Source organism: Centropristis striata, chromosome 9 (assembly GCF_030273125.1).
Source record: "Centropristis striata isolate RG_2023a ecotype Rhode Island chromosome 9, C.striata_1.0, whole genome shotgun sequence".
Lineage (NCBI taxonomy): Eukaryota > Metazoa > Chordata > Actinopteri > Perciformes > Serranidae > Centropristis > Centropristis striata.
In genome coordinates this window covers 26437884-26465171 of record NC_081525.1, presented here as the reverse complement: position 1 = coordinate 26465171, position 27288 = coordinate 26437884, and the positions used below count along the sequence as shown (strand labels likewise).

General features: G+C 40.0%; 1 protein-coding gene across 2 annotated transcripts in view; it reads left to right on the top strand.

The window, feature by feature from the left end:
- ncanb (neurocan b) overlaps positions 1–27288 on the top strand; it is a 210637-nt gene that overhangs the window by 69163 nt on the left and 114186 nt on the right. For both annotated transcript variants that reach the window (XM_059341715.1, XM_059341716.1), the window contains exons 5-9: positions 1789–1963; positions 5200–5327; positions 12418–12711; positions 15123–15980; positions 23133–24326. In XM_059341715.1, the coding sequence (XP_059197698.1) occupies positions 1789–1963; positions 5200–5327; positions 12418–12711; positions 15123–15980; positions 23133–24326 (2649 nt within the window). The remainder of the gene's footprint in view (positions 1–1788; positions 1964–5199; positions 5328–12417; positions 12712–15122; positions 15981–23132; positions 24327–27288) is intronic.

Genomic DNA, 27288 nt, shown 5'->3' with positions numbered 1-27288 from the left:
TCTTCTTTTCTCAGATTTGGAGTATCCAATGCCTGGTTCCTTCACAGCACAACCTATACCAAGAATATTTGCACACCAGTGACGATTGCCAATTGCTAGCTTGACGATAGGAGTGGCGCAGTGTGACGCAAGGCTAAGGGTGAGGAACAGCTGGTTATCCAAATCCTCCATAGACCAGACTGTCTTATGAACAGGGCTCAGTTCAGCCTTTGCAGTCTGCGTCCTTCGAAGGGTGCAGTCCCAGAATTGAGGTACAGATAATGTTTCTCCAAATCCTTCATAAAAAGGTTTATCTCCTTTTGAAAAATGGATAAAAAACACACAACACACAACAGCAAAAGTATTATCATCAGTGTCGTTATTGTTATAAAGCTCAAACAATGTAAGGACTTTTTTGCACTGTATAAGATGAAAGTGTACTGAAAGTGTAGTGTACTAAACAGTATTACCAAGGGACAGCAACTGCTCAACGGTGCTACAATGGGGGCAGCATGCTGTCGTTAAGAATGGGACCTACCCACAAATGGTGCCTTCTTGCTCCTCTCTCTGGAGACTGTGTGGCGATGTGTAAAGATGCAGAGGGTAAAAATAGAGGCATGAGGCATTGGGCATGCAGCCCTCATGTGGCACTGGACTGGGTTTCCCGTACTGAGAGATACCCATTTGTCTCTCTAGCGGACATATTAGCCAGCGAGGTTCCATCTCTGTTTGGACAAGATCCCAAAGCCTCCAAGGAGAGAGGATGGAAACTGAGAAATTAGGAGAAAAGAAACAGAGCAAAAAAAGGCTGCTCCATATTTCGTGAAGAGGAAAACAAAATGACAAAATGGCTAGATGGACTGCTGGGATTGGGGGAACCGTGTATGTGTGTGACACACAAACATACATGGCCCAGGCTGCTTTCTACGCCCATAGCCTGGAATGCTAATGCTCAAATTGCCATGCAGGCCTCCATCTCGCAGGAATCTCTGTCACTCTCCCAGACAAAGCCAGCGAAGATAAAGGAGCTGTGTTAGTAGCCAGACGCCCACTGGCTTTCATGTCGCTGGATGCTCCTCAGGGAGCAGCACTGTGTGAAAGGCACGCTGAGGTTGGAGGTGAAGCAACGTTAGATGGACACTTCTGAAGCTATTCCTTTCCCATTTAAGTGGAATATATGGCCCCGTTCACAGCTAAGGGAATTGTGTGTCACTTTGTTCCCAGTTGATTTTTTTTTTTTTTGCTACCTCCATTTTTTCCCTCACTTTTTTGTATTCCCGTCTACCTCTCAGTCGCTCTTTTTGTCTCTGTGGTTCAATATGTGATACATCCAGTGTGCATCTCCTTGAATGCATTGCATGTTTGTCTTCTTTGTCTTTCCATCACGAGTGCGGCAGCAGGCAGCAGCAGCAGGATGACATTGTGTGTGTGTGTGTGTACTGTTAAAGCAGTAAAATAAACATCGCCAGAGTGTTTGTCATACACGGCATCCAAGGGCAACATCTCTTTTCTCTAATGATAAGCCCACCGACTGTCTGATGCAAATGAGACTCACGCATGCAGGTTGCTGAACTTCGATGCTGCTGTTTCCTCCTACACAGATGTAACAATGTCAGTACATGATGTGGATATCTAGAGGACTGTTGTTTATGTATCTGCGTGTGTGTAAGTGCTCATGTTTTAATGGTTCAAGGTTGCAGTTCATAAATATTTCTGTGACCCAGAGGTTGCAGGTCATAAATTCACGCGATTAGTTTCTTGAGTATCCTCCTCATCCGCTATCACATGCTGTATCTCTTTTTGCTCCAGGTGTGGTATTTCACTACCGGGCCCCTCATGACCGCTACGCCCTGTCCTTTGCTGATGCCAAGAGAGTGTGTGTGGAGAACTCAGGGGTCATTGCAACACCCGGCCAGCTGCAGGCTACCTTTGCTGACGGATATGACAACTGTGATGCTGGCTGGCTGTCTGACCAGACTGTACGGTGAGGTTTTCAACTCTGCACATATATATACAGCATCAGGTTCAAAAGCTAGTTTGTTGCTCAAAGAATAACTCGCAAGAGGACAATTTTACTCTCTTTAACACTGGCAACATTCACGTAGAGGAAGAGATTTAGGCCTGTTCACTCTGAAAGGGCACATTGTTTTTTTTTTTTTAGGTTCATACTTGTGTTTTGGGTTTCTACGAGAACATGTTTACTTGCTTTAATAGCCGTGTTAACGAATTTTGAAGCAAAATTTTGAAATGTTGCGTTAAGGAAAATGCGAATTACAGACTTTTCCATCAACTGGTTTAGAGCGAAATAACTTAATTTTTCAGAATAAAGACTTTTATGTGCATTGAAAGTTACATAGAATTTTGGTGTTTCCATCAAGCTTTTTACATGCAAATTTTCAAAATGCGCAGATAAATCTATTGATGAAATCATGACTGTCATATATTATTTCCATAGGTGGTATTCACCCTCTGAAATGCTCTATTTTAGCACCTGCCTTTTGCAGCTCCTTTCCATAAAAAATTTGTCTGTTCTGGTTGTTCAGCATATGGATTGTTTAAATACACGCTATCTGTGTCGCTGCACTGTCATTGTAGCTGGAGAATAACTGTTACCACAACATAGCAATACTTTCTATCTATACAAGGCACAATTCCTGAATTTCGGGCTTGCATGTAATGTAAACCCTGCAGTGCCAGGAGCCCTATCTGGAAATGCATCACAGATGGCATCAGGGGGAGTTGAAAGTTGAAAAAACATTGGAAACTGAGTGACTGAAGATTCAGGCTACGTATACATGATGACGGTCTGAACAGAAGACGCAAAAGTGGCGTCACGTCTTCACTTTTTATCCCACATCTAGGCGAGTGTGTTCTGGACGAAATCTGCTGCATACGGTGACTCAAAAGAGTGTGAATGTGATTGTGTATGCATGCCAGGCGGCATCACTTAAAGCCATAAGAGCATCTTTGGGCATGTGGAAATTTTCACACCACACATTTTCATCAGCTACTCCTTCCACAAAGTTCTCCACCATCCACTAGATCTCCCAGGTCTCGTCCAAAGCCGGCTGGCTCGCCTCCCACCAATTGGTGCATCCTAAATGTGATAGAGGTAATTACAGATCCTTCTCTGTTCACTAATACTATCTGTACATATCCTGTACATTTGGTGGAAAGACTCCTGTAAGTTTATTAGAGCTGCCAGAGCAGCTTGAAGGTCCGATGAGTGGAAATAATCCCACATGTTTGTTTATTTCCCTGTACTGGAGCATGTATGTGACGTAAATGTGTACGTGACGTGAGCAGATCTGAGCAGAGTTTTGTGTCTTGGCAGTGTAGACGGACATGCTACGGCGGAGCAGATTACAGTTTTTAGGGGTGATTTCACATTTTCACGTTTTAAGCCCCAAAAACGCAGTGACCGTCTAAACAAAGGGCACTTCTGATAAAATATTTTTTTATCTCAAGCGTCCTCGTGTAAACGAGGCCTCATTCTACATACATATCTCATTATTATACATACATGCCAGAAAATAAGAAAAAGTATAATTGGTCACCTTTAAAATGCTGTGAGATTATTCTAGCTGAGAAGCTGAGATCCAGGAACAGAGTATCCAGCGTTTGCTGGCAGCTCTTCCGTGTTGGACCGGGCTGCTATTTTAAAATCTCCATCAGACAGTTGTTTCAGCTGAATATTTTTGATAATTTGCCACATGATCAAACACTGTAACAAAAATAAATGCTCTCTGCTTCTAAAAATATGCCTAAAAACAGGGAGAACTTGATGAAGCGTGTAGATGTATGAAGTATAACAGCGTGCAAGTCATTTTGATTTTTTCCAAGTTTTTATAAACACGAAACTGTGCAACTTAATTGGACCTAATTGCTTGTTTGCACACTGGAAGTGTTGTTAACTACATCTGCCCCCTCTGAGCTGTCTGTCAGGCTGCTGCGTGTGCTTCAGCCTGCCACCTTCCATAAACTCCCTCTTAACATTACCAGTCAGAGCTCGTCTCTCAACACTCTTCTCCATATCTACATTTTCATTTCATATCGCTGTTGCTCCACCAGCCAAGCAGATTGCCTGTTGTCTTCCTGGCGTTTCTTTTTATTTTATTTTTTTTACAACCTTCTGCGGCATGGCTTCCTTTTCCTATTCCTTTCCCTTCTTCCGTTCTTCACTCCTGTTGTTTTCACTCGGGAGTTATCTAATTGGTCCAGATCCAGGAGGCTCCAACTGCACATCAGCCAGGAGGAAAGTGTCCAATTAATACGAGGGAAAGAATACAGACATCAGCCATCGCTTCATCAGCCACCAAGCAGAAAGAAAGAGACTCAGGCCAGAGACATAGTCCTCTTGTTTTTTACTGAAAACAGGTCGCTGCGTAAAATAACTCAGGTTTTTTGTTCTGTGTGTGTTCTGCATGTATGTTTTGAACGTGTGTGTTTGTGCAGCCGTGTGTGTCTGTTCCTCGTACTTCATAAGTCCCTGTATGCCCAGTGTAATCTTTTAATCAGCCTCTTTGCCTGTGCCCTGGTGCTGCTGGAATCAATGTTCTCGTGGAATAATTGCTCAGTTGGAGCCTGAATATAGATCGCTGTTTTCTCAGCCCTGCAGGCATGCCAAGCCACTGAAGGAATTCCTGATTCTTTTAACCTCTCCTTGACTTCCTACCTCTACCTCATTCTCTCTCTCTCTCTCTCTCTCTCTGTCTCTCTCTCTCTCTGTCTCTCTCTCTCTCTAAAGCCATAATGTTGGAATGGAATTCTTATATTGCCAGAGCGTTAAAGGCATTCTGAAAGCAATTTTAAGTAAAATGGTTTCTGTGAAATTCACACTGAGGGCAGAATAATTAAAGGAAGCAAGATATTGTGTCCATTGAAATGCTTTCCAATTGTGGTCCTGAGGTTGTTGTGACATGTAATGAATGCTGCTGTGTAACTCACTGTGGCATTTCAGCTGGTTTCAGGGGGGATATTTATGTGTTTATTTTTTGTTATTCTTTGGATGATATATTTTTGGTAATCTTTGGGAGGGAGATATACTTAAACTTGTTGTATTCAGTGCAGGAGATGATGAAAGTGTGGTTCAGTTTTCATCTTATTTTGCATGGCTGTGAACACAGACTCATCCCCAGGGAGTCAAGTTTGTCTGTGGCTGCTGTTTTTCATGGCCAGGCTGTATTAATCTCCCTCTCTGTGTCCCCGTCTTCTCCGCAGGTATCCCATCCAGTCGCCTCGGCCTGGTTGCTATGGCGATCGTGAGGACACACCTGGAGTCCGTAACTACGGCGATAGGTCCCCCGATGAGCTGTTTGATGTCTACTGCTTCGCAAAGCAGCTTCAAGGTAGGAGTCAGGAGCCTCACTATAAATTTGGGTTTAGTCATGCATGGGTTCACTAAGCCGTGGGTGTGCAGCGCGAGGACGCAGCGACCAGGACTTAATACTCTGTTAGTGCAGAAACGAAGAGAGCAGCAGGAGAGAAGAGGTCGAGGAAGCGAGAGGGAGAAAGAGAAAATATTGAGTCCGGCTGTCATATTACAGCTTCCTGCAGGCAAAGGCTAAGTGGGTCAGTAGTGTTATCCTAAAACTTTACTTTTAGATTTGCAATACCACCAACACTTTATCCCTTCTAACATAAGCTGCAGCTGAGGGTGAGCGTTTTGTATTATTATGTGAAGAACAATGCTGATCCTTTATTTCCATGACTTCTAACATTTGATCTTGACTTGAGTATTTCCATATATGTAACTTTATACTTCTACTTCACTACATTTTAGAGACAAATATTTTACTGTTTACTCCACTACTAGCTAGCTACCAACTTTAGTTACATTTCAGGTCAAGACTTAACATGAAAATATAAGTGATGTGACCTGATTGCTACTCGAAAAAAGATGCCACTGGTATGATAAGATCCTGTTTATAGTGTTTTACGCGCACAAATGAAATGTCCAGCTTTGTATATCAATTAACTTAGTTTATTTTAACGTTTCAAGACAAAGGTATACTTCTTTATTAAACAAATAAAGTTATATATCCAACTCTTACATCACATTTCTGCGGTTAAAAATCGGTGTGCCTCTCGGGCATCTCACAACAATCAGTCATACAGCGGTGCCTTATATTAACTCATGACATCAGAACTCATAATGAGCGCTCTCCTCCACCCGGTGGATAAACAATCAAAGCAAAATGGCTCTTACATATAAGATCAATTTATAATGATTATTCATTTTTGCAAATTAAACCATGTAAAAGTATATTAATTAGAAAAATAAGCCCTGTCTGAACAATAGTAAAATGCTGCTTACATAAATGCATAAAAGATAATAATACAAAAATATATGTGGAATATATAAAACAATCTGAGTGGGTCCATTCTACATAACGAGTACCTTTACTTTTGATACGTGAAGTATATTTTTATGCTGATTGATGCAGTTGCACTTTTACTGAAGTTTTTAATGCATTACTTTTACTTGTAGTGGATTAATTTCACAGTGTGGTATTAGTGCTTTTACTGAAGTAAGAGATCTGAATACTTCTCCCATCAGTGCTTCTAGCATGGATCACCAACTGGTGAGGTTGACTTTACTTGGAGCATGTAGCTTTAGCATCTGTTAGCATGATGTCCATTGTTTTTAAAGTGGTAAAACAGCCACCATTATTACTGGAAACTGCATATGTGCTGTACTAGAGGGGAAAAAGTGACAGGCATAGCAACACTAACTAAGGGGCTGGTTCTTAGAAAACATGGTACCACTTTATTTTAAGGGTTGTGCATATAATAAGACTGTCATGAGCCTGAAGGAATCCTTGTGGATGTTAATGAATGTTTTTATCAAGTGTCATTTGGTCAGTTAACCCTAACCTGCATTAATAATGACATAATTCAGTGGTTCCCAAACCCCCAAACTGGGGGGCGTGACCCCCAAATACAAAAAAAAAGATGAAAATATATGACAAGACCATTCCTGTTTGTTTTATTATTATTTATTATTATTATTATTATTATTATTTTTTAGATACAAAAAGGGGGCCCAGTGGAAAAACTTCAGGAACCACGGACATAATTGATGAAATTACACTTAATGACACATTTTTACATAATCATCATAATCTTAGGTGCCACCTTGAAACTGTGTTGACTGTATACAGTAAGTCTTCTGTGCTGCCGGGTTGAAAATGTGTGTAAAGTATTAACACAGTGAAATTACATTTTATTATAATTCTGTCTCCCAAATATGCTTGAGTATTAATCCTCACTAATAAACAAATTACATAATTACCACAGAAAGACTGTGTAATACCAAACAAACTGTGGGAATCCCCTGAAAAAACACAGTCAGGATAGCAACTGCACTGAGCGGGAAGGGCTTAGGAGATGTCCAGACTCTAGTAAACTAGTCAGAACTGTTTTAAACCTGTTCTGAGGGGGTTTTCAGTAAGGCCAGCCCCACATCAGGTCATTGAGGTGGAGAGTACCAAATTTAAAATAATATGACACCCTTGTGAAGTCGAAGAAATTGATAATTTCAGAAAATAAGGTGGAGTTTTACCAGATAGTAGGAGGGAAGACAAGTAGGGCTGCAACTAATGATTATTTTCATTATTGATCAATCTGTCGATTATTTAAACGCTTAATGGATTAGTTGTTTGGTCAATAAATTGTTGAAAAATATCAATCAGTGTTTCTCAAACCACAAGATGACGTCCTCACATCTCTTGTTTTGTCCACAAACTAAAGAGATATTCAGTTTATTGTCATAAAGGAACAAAGAAACCAGAAATATTTACATTGACGAAGCTGAAATCAGAGAATTTGGGATTATTGTCTTTAAAAAAAACCCAATTATTCCATTATCAAAATAGTTGACGATTAATTTAATAATCGATTATTGTTCGATTAATCGATTAATTGTTGCTGCAAAATGCAAAATTTTTAGTTGATGTTCGGGAGATCAACTAAGATTTAGTCTTGTTTGAGAATGAACTATATTGCCTTCAACTCTGACCGACTACAGTGAAATTCTTAAGGTTTTTTTTCATCAGAAGTAAATCATTTTTTTTAAATGGCTGAATGTTGGAGAAGTCCAAACGCCTACACAAGGCTGTTCATCTCAGTGGTACCTCCAACAAAAGCCTTAATGTTTTAGTATTTGTAGCTTTGCACCATAATTAAAGCATTGTCTATGTCACGGCTACATGTGAGTCAGGGCAGAGGATGTAAACTGCAACTTGGCTGCTTGGTGTAAGAATACAACCACATAATTGTAGTTTTGAACACCATAATCAAGCACACTACAGGGGGTACTATATCTGGGTCGCCACTAAGAGGTAGTGGTATGACTACAACTGTTATTAAGCATAACAGTAACAGGAATCACAATATCAGAGCTATTTATAGATGTGGACAGCCTGTATGTGACTGAGCTGCTGAGAAGCAGAGAAGATTGCATGACCACCTGTGGACTTTGTATCCAGCCGTTCATAATTTAATTCAGACAAATTAACTGCCTGATTGAAACAATCAGCAGATAATCGTTTTCAATCAAACTACTACTAGCTCATACATAGCTGCTGTTTCCTCTCTTATTCTGAAAAAAATACAACAACTACAGGAAGCTGAATTAATAAACTCTGCAGTTAAGTTTAAATTTCTCTCTCTGCATGGAGTTCAGCCTCGCTTGGTTTACTGTGCAGTATATTTTGTGCCACAAATGGTACAATTCAAATGGTACAGTTACATAAAATATAAGAGATTTGCTTCTGTAAGAGGGGCATCTCCCTGACCCTTGGTAGGAACAAAGTCTCCAGTCTATTTGGGAGCTCTGGGGACAGGTGCCTATCTGACAGAGGAGATGTTGGAATGTGAACAAAACAATTCTATATATCAGATAGAAGAAGGGTTGGAATGTCGGCCTAAATAAGGTTGAAAAGTAAATTTAGTAGTGTATCTGTGCCCGGGAAGACGTGCCCATGTGTTGGGTATGGGCTAGAACCGAGGGCTTAAATGCCCTTACACATAGAAAGAAAGATAGAGAGAACAAGGGCTACATTGGGCACGGGACACCTTTCATTAAGCAGCCTTGAATTGACAATGTTCTCCTCCACTGTACTTAGGCAGTGTATTTTTGAAGAGTGTTAATAAAGAAAACTAAAAGGAACTTCAGCTTGGTCTTCAATCCATTATTCTCACTCAGAGAGGTAGTAAATTTACACTACAACTGTAATAGAAGTGTTGACACAGTATACACAAAAAATACTTTTTCGTGATCATTTTCCTTTTTATTTCATCATGATGTTTGCATCCTCACTCTTTGCCTCCTCATCTCACTTTAATAAATCCGCAACGCTATTCTTTACACTCGCTGTAAATCTCCTGGATCTTCATATCCAACTTCATCTTTCTTCTGCTCCTCATTCCCACTGTCCACTCCTCCCCCTCATATTTTTTTCATCACAAACTGAACTGCCAGTGGATTTTCTGATCATACAATTTTATTTGTGCTGCACAGTCCTCTTGAGCTCTCTGTGTCTGCCTCGTATGGCTCTATTTTTGCATCACTATTTTATCCACATCGGCCCCACCTCTCCTCAGCTTCTCCTTTCTTCTTCTCCTGCAGTCACAGTCTCTGTACTTGTCTTTCTCTCAGATCCTTCTTTGCTACTGCTTTGAATTCAAAGAACTGCCCTTATATAGTCTTTTCTTTGAATCACTGATGCTTTCTTTTATTACTTTTATGCAAAAAAATAAAATGAATTCCTATGCATAGTAAGTAGAACTTTTCTTTTATTATACTACCTCAAGTCTGCACCTATTATTGCTTTGTCAAAGTTTACAAAGGGAAGAAAAAGAGAGAATGGCTAGAAGTTATTGTGTTTAAAGTAAAAGACGACACAGACAAACTCACACACACATTACATAAAAGAGACAGATTTAAATATGGCTCCATCAATTTGTACAACCAAACAAACCACAATACTCTCAACAACACACACTCTTTGAAGGCAGTGGTTCTCAACCTTTTTCCAGTGATGTACCCCTGTGAAATATTTTTTCAGCCAAGAAACTAGGGCGTCTGATTGATTAAACTTTGGAACTGATAAACACACACAAAATTAAAACATTTAAAAAAAAAACCCAATTTCAAACATTTTAAATGTTAATAATCCATGACTAAATTTATTGCAAATATTTATCATGACTAAAATGTAGTGATTCAAACTAATGTAGTAAAAACAGTGAGCATATAACCATTTAAAACTATAACTGCTACGCTTCAACCACGACTCCATCTTTGAGTTTTCAAGTGATTGACAGGTGATGCCAGGTGGCATATGACAGGTTGGGTCCAACCATCCTGGTATGGGGGACACTCTGGGTTTTTAGGATCATGACATTGAGTAGCTTATTGAATATTAAATTCATTTTATGAACTTATACTTATATTCTCCTAAAATATTTATTAATAATTATTTTTAGAGGATTTTTGCATGGATGCTACTTTATAAATGTATATTTTAAAATCTCACGTACCCCCTGAAGTGCCTTCACGTACCCCCAGGGGTACACGTACCCCCAATTGAGAACCACTGGTATAAGGTACCTATCTATACAAAGTCTATTTCCTTCAGTAGATGACGGCCAGCACGCAGGACAGGAAAAATCACTATCAGTTTGTATTTATATTTTTGGCATTTTTTCACTGCTTTACCTTGCCAAGCCTTTATGAGGATACCTTTAAGGACCAGAGTAACTTTAGCAGAGGAAGAAAAAGGCTGTCTGACGGTATATTAACACAGTGGGAATGTTCTAAATACAACCTATAATTAGGTATGTAGGTTTAAAGGTAGGGCTTTTTTGATGGCTTATATACTGAGTTTTGCTGCTGCCTACTTAAACAGCAGTACATTTTTTAGCGTTCATGCTGGTACTCCTGCCTGCTTCTCCAAACTGGGGGTGAGCAGACCGCTGTCTACTGCAGGAAATACCTATCATATTGAATATGAACCTTGTTGTGGAAATTGCTGGTGCTGGACTTCACACACAAATGTGAAAGGAGACTGTTCTGAGTTTGAAGTTGTTTTTATAAAATGACTCGCGAGGAGAAGTGACATTAAAAATCAACTGTGTCACAGTACAGTCTCAAAGCCAGTTCTGCCTGACCTTTCCTCAGCCATGGCACATATGTTTTAACATTATACTAAGGTTAGGGATCAAGATTGTCAACATCTTACCAAATATGGCTCCTAAACCTATGTGTACTTTGGATTAGTTATTGAATATGCATGAACCAAGAAGCGCCTTTCTGTCTGCACAAAACACAGATAAAAAAGAAATGATAGCTTTTATTGTCTGGTAAACCCAAATAATTAAGAGTTACTCGTACAGTGGCAGTCAACAGTTTGGACCACCTTCTCATTCAATGGTTTTTCTATATTATATTATATTATTTTCAACATTGTGGAGGAATACTGAAGACATCAATACTATGAAAGAATACTATGTAGTATGTACTATGTTAGTCTCCTGGATGGTTTTCAATGAACAGGTGCACCTTGTCAAGAGTTCTTCTTAATGTGTTTGAGACATCAAAGCAATCGGTTAAAGGCTACTTAAACATGTTTTGGTTTGTTGAACACTTTTTTGTTTACTACATAATTCCGTATGTGTTCCATCATATTTATGAATTTAATATTAATCAACAATGTAGAAAACATAATAAAAATGAAGAAAAACCATTAAATGAGAAGGTGTGTCCAAACCTTTGACTGGTACTGGAAGTTGGAGGAAATTGGAAGAAAGGTTGAGTCTGTGTCCAACAGTTTCAGAAAGGTCAGAGGTCACTCTGAACCAAGGAAAGTGCCTGTGACAAGATATAGAAATGTCTTAAACATACCGGTAATACTTTACAATAACAACTAAGTGATGTTTATAGATGGTTCATAGACCAATTATTAACCATTGAAAAAGTGCTATACATTTTTAATCTTTAAATGTTTTAAAGCAATTTCTAAAAGATATGAATCATTTCAAAATCATTAACATACTAAATATGGTGTTAAAATGTTAAAATCAGTACAACTAAAACTATTGATGAACTATTAATTATAATTTTGTTTGTTAATGGTAAAGTAACTATAAACTTACATTAATATACCATCTATGTGTAATTTATAAATGGTGTAGTTAAACATTTATAAATTATGTATTTACCATTCTAAATGGCCTATATACGTTTATAGATGATTTGATCTGTTTACCATTTATGAATGAGGGTTATTGTAAAGTGTAACCAACATACCTCATACAACCGTACTTCAATAAATCTGTACTGTTTCTTCAAGCCAACTGAACAAAGATGACCTTAGTCTCCCAGCAGTGTGCTGTAAACAGAACTTGTTGTGTTTCTTCTCCTTCTCCTCCAAGGTGAAGTCTTCCACTCCACGGTGCAGGAGAAGCTGAGCCTGGCCACAGCCTCCACCCACTGCCATTCTCTGGGAGCTCAGCTGGCCACTGTGGGGCAGCTCTACCTCGCCTGGCAGGCTGGCCTGGACCAGTGTGACCCCGGCTGGCTTGCTGACGGCAGCGCCCGCTACCCCATCAACGTCCCACGGAAGAACTGCGGCGGAGACGAGCCCGGGGTACGGACCGTCTACAACAACCCCAACCGCACCGGCTTCCCCGACACCACAGCCCTGTACGATGCCTTCTGCTATCGAGGTACGTCCACGCTCTGTGACGATCAACTCAGTGCACCATCATTGTGGTAATTGCCATGGCAACGACAAAGTGGTCTGGGGACTTGCTTTCCATTCTGGTTTTTAATTAGCACGACATGTTGTGTCACACATGAAGTATTTGCGAAGAGATTGTGTGACATTTGTGTCGCCCCTGATGGATTCGAGGGCTTGTACGCTGTGTGTAGTGAAGCAACAGAGCAACAGAAAGAGACAGAGACAAAGAAGCAGAGAGAGAGAAAGGAAAGGAAGAGAGATAGAAAGAGCGAGAGCATGAATGAGTCCAACTGGGGTTTGCAGTGACTGTGTCTGACCTTGTCTTTTATCATGTGCCAGCTGAGAGTGGAATAAGTTAGTTTTATCTTCACTTTGGATTGACTTTACAGCACATTGTGTTCATTGATACTGTGTATTTCATACATTACCAAACCTATCATTTTGCAGTTTATTTTTGCATTCCTGACCTCTGTTGATTTTAGCGGGCTACAGACTGACATTAACATTTGTACATCCACGGGAGGAGCAAGAAAAGTGACATTTTCATCTCTCACAGCTTATGAAATTTTCAATGAAGCGAAACATCTACATAACCCAATCAGTTTTAGTAAACAAGAACAGCATGAGAGCAGAGCAGCAGTGCATTTGTCAAAACAAACAGCTGATAGATGAACCTCTTACACTGCAGCAACAAAGCTGTATGCACATTTACATTAATATTTAAAACAAATGATGTATTTTAGATAGCTTAAAGTAGATAAAAATGGTAATATGTTTCGTTTAACAGCATAAACTCAGTTCCTGTAAATAATATTGTCGATACAATCTCATCAATATGGCATGAACATAATATATGTTGAAAATGATTCGATTTTGCGGTAGAAAAATCAGAGCAACATGTGGTAAATCTTTGTCAGCGCTGTGCAGCATGCTCTGAATTTAAAGGAGTATTTCACCTGAAAAATGATTATTTTTATCAATTGCTCACCCTGTTACCTTTAATTATAATTCAAAAGGTGTATTGGATTTTTAACAGAATTATCCAGCATCAGAATAAAAAGAAAACAACAGAAAACAGACTGACAAGCACTGGCAGGTGGTATAAGAAAGGCAGTCCATTAGCTATGATGATGTGCTCAGCATTAAAGTATCACAAGTGTTCCATATGGTGTCCGCAACATCTTTACATGGTTGGGTTGTTCCTTCCAGGCACATATCCACTGAAACTGTCCCATTGTGCATTAACCATGTCAGTTTGACTGTTCAATTTCCCTAACGTCTTTTCTCATGCAGCGGTTTCCATCATGTTAACCTTCCACATATTCACTGTAGGAGTTTGAGGCTCCTTCCAAAACCTAAGAATTATCCAGGCACATGTTATCAGGCCTGTTTTTTAATAATTAATACATATTTATTTAACTGCGACACCAGAGTTTTGTCTCCAAGAGGAAACACTCTTGGGGATCTGGGAAGTTCACTTTCTAGCCTTTTATGTTACCTTGAATTCTTGAAAAATAATGTGTTTTTCTTTTGCATGCCTCCACAGTGAACTAAGAGTCAAATAACAAAAAAGAAATATTCTTGATGAATTGAAGTGAATAGTGGCTTCATTTGACACAAGCTACAACCTTGAAGCCTGAAAAGCGAAGCCAATGCTGAAGTGGCTTAAATTTAAGATTAAGATTCAGTTCTGCATAAACAGAAACAGCAAGCAGTGAATTTGTCTTCTGCATTTAACCCATCCTTTGCACACCAGTGAACACCATGCTTAGGAGCAGTGGGCAGCACAATTCTGCCCCCGGGGAGCAGTAGTTGGTTAGGTGCTACCTAATGATGATGATAACATCAAAAGTCCAATCCTATTCAAATCATACAACTAACCAAGATAACTACCTATTAACTAATTAATAACTTGGCTAATAACATAGCATTCTTCCATCCACAAACCAATGTGTGATGATGCAAAAATGTACTGAATCATCCATCAACAAAGTCTCACACAACTCATGCATTATAGTCTGATTTATAACTTCAATCTTTTAATTTAAAATGCTTAAACTGTCTTATGCAAGTTCAGTTTGTAAAAATTGTGCAATGTGCACAAGCCTGGACAAGTTCAATTCATCAAGATTCTTCGTTCACATTCCTCAATGGTGAACGAAGAATCCAAAATTTTCTTGATGAATTGAACGCAGACACAGAGTGTGTAATTGATATGCAAATGGCCATTTTCCTGACAAAGTATTCCTTTAATCTAGTTTGAGCTGCAGCAACAGGTTAACTCCAATGTGAGGAGAGAGATAAAGTGAGGGTCAGTGCTGTGCAGCAGCAGATAAATCAGGATAAGTAAAAATCACTGCTGTTGTTTTTGTTTAATGTTGGTGTTGTGTGTTGCAGCCCACCAGCCAGCAGGGGTCCAGGCTGCAGAGGCGCAGGCTTTGTACCAGGCCCCCAAGCCAGCAGCAGAGAGCATCTCCTCAGTCACTGAAGCCCAGCAGAGTGCCCCTTTTTCCAAGACTTCCACCTGGACCGGCCTGGTTGACGTGGAAGCAGAAGGTATCCACTCTATAGCTGGACTCAACATCTCTACCGAGATCTCTGGTGAGCACGTAGTCATCCACTTAAAGCCAGAGGAGGGCTGGGATGAAAAACAGGATGGACCCAAAAGCAACCACCTCAGCCAGGAAGAGTCTGATGGTCCAAAGAGTAGCTACACCATGGGCCTTTCTGACCTCGAGAACCTGGAGAGCCATGGAGGTTCTGCTCATGAAGAAGAGGACAAAGGATATTTTGGATCATCCGACACCCCGACATTATCCTCCATAGCTTCTTCCACTCCCCAGTCTCAGACTAGTAACAGTGTGTTGGCTGAGTTTGTTAACACTCTGATGAGGCCCTTCAGGTACTGGAGAGGAGGCGAGGAGGTCGAAGAGACAGAAAAGGGACGTTCGGTTTATGAGGAAAAAAAAGGAGAGAACCAGACGCAGGAAGAGGCGTCCAGCAGGAACCTGAGTCTACCAAAAGCAAGTGGAAACAAGGGCAGCATGGACAATGCCATCATGGAGCACAGGAGTGGTAGTTTTTCCTTCAGGACTCCGACCAGTGGACTACAGAATCCAGAGGAAGGTCTGTCTGAGCAGGAGAAAGAGGTGATGCCACTGATTCGATTAGTGCCTGCAGTCCAAGGCGCAGGGCAAAATGACACCACTACCCAACCGGGAGAACGAGCCTCCACACGCACGTCACACGCTAACGGTACGAGCTCAACATTTATTAATAAAAATATATATTATTTATATTTTTTGTCTTTATTATTTTGTGCATTCGGGCACCTTTAACCTTTAAAACGAATAACCGATTATGAAATAGACACAGAAATGAGGGGGAGGGAGGCGTTGAGTATTTAAAAGTCACTGGTAAATATAGGATGTGTTTATGTCATGCTTTATTCGTATCTCTATTCCACTCTCTCTTCTTTTCCCTGGAGTATGCTGTAATATATTCCTCCGCAGGGCAATTTGAAGTATTGCTGTAGATTTAATTAAACAGTAATTGCAAACAAACAAAAGGGGCATACCACATACAGCAATGCAAAATGTAGGAGTGGAGACTGTTCTGCCTTCATTCTCATTTTTTTTCGACAGAGTGCTTTGTTTACAGTATATGCTGTCAGAAAGAGTTGAATTTTAATCTACTTTGCAATAAAAGGTTTGCTCGCATATGTAATGTTTGTTCAGAACAAAGCAGCAGCCCTGCATCTCAAATTATATCTTATTTTTAGTCAAAGAAGTAAAAAAAAACACAAACAAAAGAAGACTGGTGGAAAAACAAAACAACTTGACCAGACATGGATGGAAATTTAAAAAGTCTGTGTTCAGACACAAAGAGAAATGCTCTGGGGAGTATGAATAATGAATAGGCCTGACAAATTGTTTGTTAGTGTGTGTGTGTGTGTGTGCTGGAGAAGCCAAAAGGCCCTGTCAGACAGGTAACACCCACAGAGGAGTGATGCCCTCGGGAATGGTGAGGTCTAACACAGCCAATGATACAAAAGGTCATCAGGTCACTGCTCATGTCTTTGTGAAAGCACCGTGGCAACAAACCCAAAATCACTTCCTCTAGTTTGTTACTGCAGGGTAAAGAGTAAAGAGAGCCGGCTCTACATATTAAGCGATATACTGTAAGTTGTTGCTTTGGGTCTGAGAGGGGCCCCCTTGAAAAGATATGTTCACTCATCATGACACAATAAGGAAATTAAAAAAAACTTTTCAAACAAATACTGACAACATTTTATGTTGTCGTCAACAAATAGCCACAAAAGAACAACCTCAGAGATGGAAAAACAGAATATTTTGGTTGGCTAAGTAAAACAGGCTTCACAATTGCGAGGGGCCTGTATGCATAGCAGGTATGCAGACTGTGTGTGGTCCCTTTGTTTCAGTCCAGTTGGTGGCATATGCACCTTTAGCTAGTTTTCCAAGAATTACAAGAAGTAGAAAATGAAGACACACAGACTCACATTTATATAATTTCTCCTAAAGCAAAAGGACAGTAAGGAAGATATTTCCTATTCTTTCTTGAAATGGCTGTTACGGTGCATTATCACCACACTGTAAAAAATGTCTGTAGATTTTGCGGTGAAAAACTGCTAAACCATGACAGAAAAGGCCGTAAAATAATATGTGTATATGTATACATCAGCCAAAACACTATTTTTTACTTTTTTTTTCTTTTAAAAATACATTACTCCACTGTAAAATACACTAGCACAGTGAATATAAAAAATATACTCATATATTTACAAGCCATCACTGTAATTTTTTGCATTTATTTTTTGGAAAAATACATTTTCTCACTGTTAAATGTACTAAACACTATATCTCTAACAAAAATATACTGTAAAATTTAAAAATCATTAATTTATGGGGCATTTAGAAAGTATTTTCTTGTCAATTATATGGCAGAACAGCATTTCTTTTGATGGAAAAACGTTTTATTTTTTACGCTAAAATATGGAATAAAATGGCAATCTTAAATGTGAAATCAACAGTGCTAATATAATTTTACCCACAATATTAGAAAAAGTTGCACCGTATTTATTACGGTAAAGTTCTGGCTACCACAGCTGCTGGTTTTTTACCGTAAAAACAACAGTTTTTTTTTTTACAGTGCACCAACTGGCATGGAATATGGAGAATGGATCAAAAATGTGCATGCATGGAACGGCAGAACAATGTGGAGTGGACCCTCAATTGTTGATATGAATCGAACAAGGTGCATGTTAACGTGGCTGGTACAATGCCACAGCTGTCTGCAGACGCAGAATATGGAAATGTGCAAGCCTTATCTTTAATTAACTTTCCCCTACACAACTGGGTTAGGGGGTAATAGAGAACTAGTGGATTTCCTGTATTCCCTTTCATGCTTTGCCTAATTGTACATCATGTGTGCTTAATGTAATGTTTACTGTACACATGGTTCGGTGCCATGTGAAGTGGCAACGCGTTAGAAAGACGGGGCGGTGGGGGCCGGGGGGATTAGAAGAATGGCTCGCAACTGGAAGGTTCTTAGTCCAAATTGTAGCTCAGAAACTAATCATCAGTCAAATGCAGAAAGAAAGTGTACCTCAACCCTGTGTGGAAGTAGGCAGGGTTTTTTTTAATTGCCACCACAAATAACATATCCTGGCATCAGCTAAAGGGGAGGATACAGAGAAAGACTAAGAGTCTGCTGCAGACAGCCAGAAGAATGATTCAATAAAGGTGATAGGCTTTTCTCACCTACCAATTGCCAGCTTTATTAATATAAATACTCACTGCTGTGCTACCCAAAATCCAATGCCAGCCTTCGTGGTATTAATGAAAATCCAAGCTTTAGTCCACATGTATTATTCACAGCCGTATCCAATTAACGTGGAGGCTGGGCCGCACTACCGGCCGCTCTCACCTCCATCTATGTCTCTGCCAATTAGGCCCCGACTCTCTGAAGGTAGGCGGTAATGATCACCACAGCGAGGATGAGCAACACAAGAGGGGGATGAGTAGAGAGAGGAAGAGGGAAGAAAGGGGAAGAAGGAGAAAGGGGGGTAGAGGATGAGTCGTTTCTTTCTTTAATGTTGCTGTGATGGAAAGCTGCCCAACTGATGTCTCTTCTTAAACTAGCATCAGTGAGCTGAATTAACTCTGTTATTGCACACCGCGGGCTATCCCTTGGATCTCAACACTCCTCGGTAACTGATGGTGCCATGTTGCCTCTTTGATTGAGGGGGGTGCAAAGCTTTGCACCGCAGACTGCACATCCAAGAAATATTAGGATATAAGTGTTGAATTAAATGAGTTTGAAAATTTGAAAAGAGTCTCAGAATGTAGAGCAATGACTTAAATTATGTCTCCTGCAAATCAAAATTACGGCTCGATTGATATGAGACCAATACCAATTTTAGAGGGGGAAAATTCACAGATACACCAACATTTGTTTCTAAATTAGTTAATTTAAAGGCTCCCCATTAGCCAGTTCAATCAGGTAGTCTTCCATGTATGTCTACACCTCACATACAGTAAATCACGCATTACAAGATGAACATTAATAGCTTTGATATTCATAAAATACATTCATTTGCAATTCAAAGCCAGTAAACATTGTACATACATTTTTTTTAAATAAAATAAAATATACCTTTTTTATATGAATCCTATGTCAATTTTACACTTTTTTGACCTGCTTTGGTCAACAAATAAATCAAAAGAATATTTCACATAATTATACATGCAATGTGTTATTTTCAACCAGTTCTAGGAATAAAATTGATGAAATGAAGAATACATTAAAGTAAGATAATAGTTAACAAACATCAGTGCATGTATAGTATCAGTATCATTTGAATAAAGAAAAACCTTTTTTTTTTTAAATGAGCTAAAACCATTTTTTTAAATCACCCCATCTTTATCTGCATTGTATGCTTAAAATAAGTTTTCATATTGGACAACCGAATCAACGGATGAATCAGTTGGGCTCTAATCAAAATACTTTGGACATTTATTGGAAGAAGTATTATTTTCTTAAGCTCCTAGTGGAGCGATCTTCCTCCAATAAACACATGTAGAATTTAAATAAGCTCAGTGCAAGTCCTGACTGTCTGTCAAGGAAATGCGCGCCTGCTTCCCACCAGTCCCGTCAACCCCGCAGACTGAATTTATGTGATAGGAGACAGTGAGTTTTGTGCGCTGACACTCAATGTAGATGCTCCCGACATGATTCACATGGCCATGCAATAACTTCTCCTCAGTCTTTTTTATTAGATGCCATATCTGCAGATGGGCTGAGGTGGCATTGGTGCCAGCTCTCTCTGTCTCTCTCATTGTCAGCCTGCACTCTCACAATTTAATATCATGTCTGCCTGACCCAAGGGATTCTCTCAGTCCGTTTACTCCAGTAAAGTGGAGTCAACACAGCAGAACCACTCGCACTGGAAGCACACAATTACCGTCTGAATGGGGGTTTATTATAAGTTTGTTTTGCTGCATTTCAGTGTCAAACTGTGGCTTTTCCAGCCAACAGATTTACAGTGTCACAGCTGAACTTGCTCAAATCATCCAAACCTATGCCTAATTGTCTCATTTTATTTATTACATGGGTCATTACATAGATGATCAAACCAGATTAATGCGTTTAATTATTCCCACTTTCATCAGTGTGTGTAGTAAAAGTATGTAATTAGCTATTTGGATTATTAATAGGACAATTACGCCGGTCTACACGGCTCTTATGGAAATGAACCTCAGGCTCATAAACCTCGTTTGGGCATAAGGCAACAGCAGACCTTCTGAATAATTTACACACATTTTAATATTTTATGCATGGACATATTTGTGTATGTTCTCCCTCTCGTGGTAATTTGTTGTGCTGGGTTGTGTTGCACACCCCCTGCCGTATTGCTGTACTTTTCAGACATGTTAACTGAACTGAGGACAGCCAAAGTGAGCTGAGCGATGATGATGGTAGCAACACTAGCCAGGCCTCTCAGTAACACGACTGCACTGCAGCCTGAAAAAAACCCCACACCAGCCGTGAGTCACACATGCAGATAGAATGAATTATTGATGGTGTAGACAGTGTCTGCTTTAAAGCCGTAAGCTGATAAGGTACAGTGGGCCACTTCATCTAAATAAACAGGTCTAGATGGAGCTTGTTGTGGAGCAAGTCATTTGCTTATCGTGTTGCAAGTGCTCCTGCGTTTTTCCACATGGCTTCTCTCACTGCGGGCGAGTGTGCTCCTGCAGGAGGCTGCTTGGGGTAAAAGAATCCACAGGGAATAAGAACACAGGGACAGAGAAGAGAAGTGTGAAATTACTTTGAATACTTTCTTCCATCCTTTTTGGTGTGTTTGTGTCTCAGCGTGTGTACACAAGCGTGATTCTGGGCTACCATAAGTTGATGGCTCCCATCTTTGTCTCCAAACTTCAACAACTTTAGTAACCGCATTGATCAGCTCCACTGGTGAGGAAAGAAGCCCAAAACATCCGAGTTACAGCAAATGACATTTAACTGCTACTTTCAGCTCCCCAAAAAGTACAATTTGTCTATGGTTCATCTTCAACAAAGTTCACCAAGCGCACATTAGATTATAACAGACAGTGAACATAATGAAGGGAAATGTTATGTATTAATACAAAAAAGGCCAGTTTAGAGTCTGTAGAGAAGAGAAAATCCAATCATTTAAAATAAATATACGATGAAATTATGAATGTGGCAGTTTCTGCATTAAAAAAATATATACACAAATTAATTATTCATTGGAATGAATAAAAATTGCAACTGTTTTGGAAGTTATTGGGCAGCAAGACAGCTTTGGGGAAAATAAAGTTTCACCTGTAATGAGGTATCTGCAAGAAAGTTTTATTGTTGAGGTTTAGGACCAGTTTACTTTGATCATTGGATCTCAGTTGGATTATTATCTCAACCAAGGAGGTTATGTTTTCAGGTTGTTATTTTGTTTGTCTGTTAGTCAGCAGGATTAATGAAAAACTACTGGCTGGATTTTAATTAAACTTGGTGGAAGGTAGGAGCATGGGCCACAGAAGAACCCATTAAATTTTGAAAGAGATACAAATCAAGTGGCAGATGAATCAATTATTTTTCAATTTCGTTAACATTGTGAGATAGTGCATGGCCTTGGTGGAGGTCTTCTAGTTTAATGCTCCAAACAACAGTGGTTGGAACATTTGTGTGGAAAATATTGTAGGGATCAGATGTAGGGCTGGACCATGTTTAAAGTCCCTAAAAACATAACAAAAAATATCTGATGATGGGAGAAAGTTTTTGTCAAAGTTTGAACAGTTATTTCTTTCAAATGTTTCTGTATTTACATGTTAGGGCATCAAACTGAACCCTGAAAAGGCTGGTGTGACTGCAGGTTTTAATGCAGGAGCACAAGTGTATTAACCCTCTGGAGTCCACGAAAGAGCCGGAGAGCAGTGCTGTCAGCTTCCCTCTAAAGTTCTGGCTTTTCGAGAAGTTTCCATGTCCCATTTACCGCTTTAACTCTTTTTCATCAAAGGTTAAAACCACCTAGACCAAGTGTAACGGGATACTACTCTAGTTTTTGCTGAGTTTTTTATTTATTTTGCAGTGTGCATTCAGGATTTCAATGCATTTTTTATGCAATCTTTTGTGTTTAATGTTTTTTCTGTGTTTTTTGCTATTTTTGTGTGTTTTTGTGTATTTTTTTGTTTTTTTGTCATTTTTTTGTATCATTTGTATGTGTGTTTTTTGTCATTTTTGTGTGTGTTTTCTGTGTGTTTTTTGTCATTTTATTGTGCTTTTGGGGTGCTTTTGTGTTCAAAATGTTGATCCAGTAAGTCAAAATGAAATGACATGGCAAGGTGAACACTTTTTAAATTGTTTATACAGGCAGAATGATAAGGAGTCAAAAAAACAACAGAATAGCCCCAAACTCCAAAGGGTTAAGTGAACTGCCTTCACTCAGTGGATTTTTTGTATCAGGTGTCCTCTTGCTTGTTTGGAACAAAACCCTGCCGCTTTCTAAGATGCAAGTGAGGAAATAATGGAATAATGAAAAGCAACCACTGCTTACACAGAGTTCAGTCAATTTATTTTACAGTCCCAATTAGAAATGGGTTTGTAGTGTGGGCAAAGAAAAATAGAAAGTATGTAAGAAAAGAAATCAGTGACGTAGTCCTCATATGACAGTGCTCTTACTGCTCATCCTGTAAGACTTGTGTTTTCATAATAATAAGCTTCCTTTAACAGTTGCATGGTGCTCATGTAAGCCAGGCTTGAATTTTAATTGCTAATTCAACATCCATAAAATTAAATCCACCCCCGTTCTCTCCGCCCCCATAATGGCATCGTATTAATTAGTCTATTCTGTCTCTTTGTTACCTCTAGGATTCACTGAATCAGGTCCCAACGAGAGAACATCACCCGGCGAACATGTCGACGTATCCGGTCCTCAGGGTCCCAGAGGTGGCCCAGCATCCGCTCCCGCCCCCAGCAGCCACTTTCGATGGGCTATCAAATCCATGCGGGCCTCTAAACTAGGCCCCCCTGGAAATGTGGCCTATGTGGGTAAACGTCCCACCTGGGAGCCTATGGAGGCCAAGGCAGGGCCCCTGGAGGTGATGACCCTGCCCACCTCGCTTCGACAGGACAACCCAGACCACTACTCAGGCCAGGGGAGGGAGCAGGACGGAGATGATGTTACTTCTCCATCAGCTGCCAGAGCTGCATCAGGGGAGGAGAAGGAGGTGGAGGGGAGCAGTGAAGGGAGCAACTTTCCTGCTGGGTTTGGATTGAAAGACATCAACTTGAACAGCAAACTGAGTCCAGAAACAAAGTCGTCACTCAGCCAAAACCAGACTGAGCCTGTGACTGTAGCAGAGCACACCACTCTGTCCCAGTGGCAGCTAGTGCAGCAGCCCACCACCCCACCTCCAGACACAGCAGAGGAGGCCAGGGGAGAGGTCCTCTACATCCGCAGGCCTGCTGACAACCTCTCCTCTGCTTCCACACGAAGAGGAGAAAGCACTTCAAATTCAGGTTTCACTCCTCTTTTTAAGAAGCACGGCAAAGCCAGCAGCAGAGAGGAGGCGGTGAGTTCCACACCTGAAGCTCTTTTAGAGGTGCTGACAACCACTGAAGTGACCACAGTGGAGCTTCTGACAACAGGAGACACACAGAGGACGGATCCTATCACCACATCAACCACTACAGGAGCTCCATCAGAGAGCGCCACCACCGAGGAGCCATCTATTTCCATTTCATGGGTTCAGGAAGAGAAAAAGACAGCCGACCTGCGGAGCCGCCTCTCAGCTACTGCAGCACCCGGTGACGGACCTCAAACCACTACTGGCGTCATTCAGTTCACTACCTTCGCGTCAGGCTCCAACGTCGGCGCCACAGAAATGGAATCCAGGTCAGCGGTGTCTGAGTCCTTCGTGGTTGGAAGTCGGTGGACGCCTTTTAAAAGCATGAGCGCAAAGTCAGAGGAAAGCAAAGCTCCAGTGTCAAAAGACAGCAAAGACACAAGCAACCCTTTCGGCATCCTCGTACCCAACTGGGCCTTCGGGCTCATCCCATCAGGTATGTGAGCTCCCCAGTGAACGAACTTCACTGTCACCATTATCTTCATGATTATGAGTGATTATCTAATCAGTAGCCATTTATTTAATTATGTATGCAGCTCAGTGAGAGCCAGGAACATCACTCACATCATGACTGTCGTGAGGTGACACATAGTACAGTAACAGCAGTATGTTAACACTTGTGTTGGCCCTCTGTCTGAGTTCACAGCCTCTCCACAACATCTCACATATGCACACCTCTATTTCCTTACTTTGTCTGTCTCTTGTTGTTTCATTCTACATCTTCCCCTCTCTCTCCCACTCTGACACGCATCATGCATTCTTAATCCAGGCTCTTCTCCCTTCCTCCCACGTTGGTTTAGGGAGACAGCTCCAGACAGCGAGGCAGTGCACTGAGGTGAGACCAACTAGGTCTTAGTGAAGTAATTAGTGGGTCAGAGTGAGCGCAATTAGGTGAACTGGGGAGAGGCAGAGATCCTAGACCCCAACAAATCAATGTAGACACAAACTACAAGATGGGACTTGTAATTGACTGCGGTCTCTTCTCCTTTCTCATTTTCGAGTTTGTCCATGTTCACTCGGCTCTTTCTCTCGCGGTCGGCTCAACTTTCTCCTCTCGCACTCTCTTCACGAACTTCACAATAATAGCAGTGGCCGCGCTGTTTGCCTCAGCATGCTCGCATTGATTTCTTTTGATAGTTAATGGACCTGCTACCATGGCAGAAAACCACAGCGTAAATGAACATAACAAACGCTATATTCTGAGGGCCACTTTCCTCTTCCTTGTCTGAATTTGTATCTTAACAACCAGAATGTGTTTGCTTATGTTTAATGTATCTGTCTGCAGTATTTATTGTTTGTTTCTGCCAAACTAATGTCACTCATTCATCCTCGGCTCAGTGCGGCTGGTATTTTCAGGGTTTTGAAAAAACATTTTAAAAATTCTGACTCAGGTCATTAGTCTTCCTGCTCAGTAATGTGCATTTCTAAAACTTTTCTTTACAAGTCAACACATGGAGAGGCCAGAGCTGCATTTACATGAAGCCTTTTAGGTTTTTCATCCATCCTTCCCATTCTTGTGGCTGCGATATCTCAGGAATACCTTGAAGGAATTTTCTTAAATTCGTAAAAATATCTACTAAGAGTCAAGGATTAGAATGTGGTGGTTAAAGGTCAAATGTAAAGGTCTCTCTGACCTCATGTCTGTCCCTTTCTTTTGAACACATCTCAGGAATTTCCTGAGGGAATTTGTTCAGATTTGGCACAAACATCCACTTGGACTTCAGGATGAACTGATTATGTTATGGAGGTCACTGTGACTTCACAAAACACGTTTTGGGCCTTAACTCAATAATTAATGCACTCATTTATTATATTCAAATGGTCAAAGATCAGTTATGACTGTGACACCATTATTATGTTTTATAACTCAGAAACAGAAAGGGAGAATGTGACCAAATTTTACATTTGGATTGGATTCTGAATTGGTGACACTAATCTTTTAGAATTTTTAGTTTCTCTGCAGCAACATTTACAGTAACAGTCAAAAGTTTGGACACACCTTCAATTCAATGTTTTTTTTCTTTATTTTTTATTATTGTTTCTTCATTTTAGATGAATATTAAATACATCATGACTGTGATGGAACACATAAAGGAATTATGTAGTGACCAAAAAAGTGGTCAACAAACCAGAATGTTTTATTTTAGATTTATTTTTTTTAGATTTTAGATTCCTTAAAGGTAGCCACATTTTGCTTTGATTGTTTGTCTCTAACACATTAAGAAGGCTGACTGAGAGAATAACTGAAGTGTGCAAAGCTGTCTTTAAAAAAAAGATATGGCTATTTTGAAGAATTTAAAAATCCACAACATATTCTGGTTTATGTAACACTTTTTTTAACTACATAATTCCATATGTGTTCCTTTACTGTTTTGATGTCTTCGGTATTAATCCACAATGTTTGAAATAATACAAATAAAGAAAAAACACTGAATGAAAAGGTGTGTCCTAACTTTTGACTAGTACTGTATATTTGAAGCGTTGTCTGCTGTCATGGCTACATATGAGTCTAAACAGACATTGATGCATCTTGGCTGGTTGGTGGAGACAAACAACTGCAGGTGGTTCTTACCTGGATGCCAGAGGACTCATCTTCTTCCATTTAAGAACTGCCAGAGGAGTAGGGTTGTCACGATACTAAAATTTTCAACTCGATACCGATACTCAGGAAAATATTCGATACTCGATACCATTTTCGATACCACAAGGATAAAAACAAAGACCCCAAAATTTAACTGAAATATTTTTATTAACAAGAAAAATGCAACATGTAAAAAATAACAGAACCACAGGTTAAATATTTATAATAAAAAAACAGTTGTGCAAAAAGAAACTGCAACTATGATAACAAGCTTCAGATACTCGATACTAGTTAGTATTGTATCCGGATACAACGTTTTAGTATCAATACTTTTTTGAGTATCGATACTTTTGACAACCCTACAGAGCAGTTTATTGTGAACACTATGGTTTCCAGCAGCATCACACCAATAACAGTGCAAAGGCCCTCGGCTTATTACTGCAGAGCATGGCCATGACCCCAATCATACCATTGTATAAAATGAACATAATATTCAGGTTTAATGGGAAAAAAACAACCTTTCTGTAATTGCAGCTCAAGGACACTTGATTTCTTTGGACTAAATTGTAGAATGTTTATTTCAGGAGGAAATTAAAAGAGTACACAAGTTGTTTTTTCATCTTAATCAGTATTTCTGAACAGTGACATTTGAATGGACTGAGTGGCCCTGCTCTTGTTGAGTGATTAGAAGCAGGAGACCCCTCCCTCTGAGTGACCTTTTGTAGTTGTCAATTATAGTACAGAGAAAATTACAGCAATGGTTGTATGCCCATTACAGCAGAGAGATAGAGACAGAGAGGAGGGAAAGGGCAGAAGG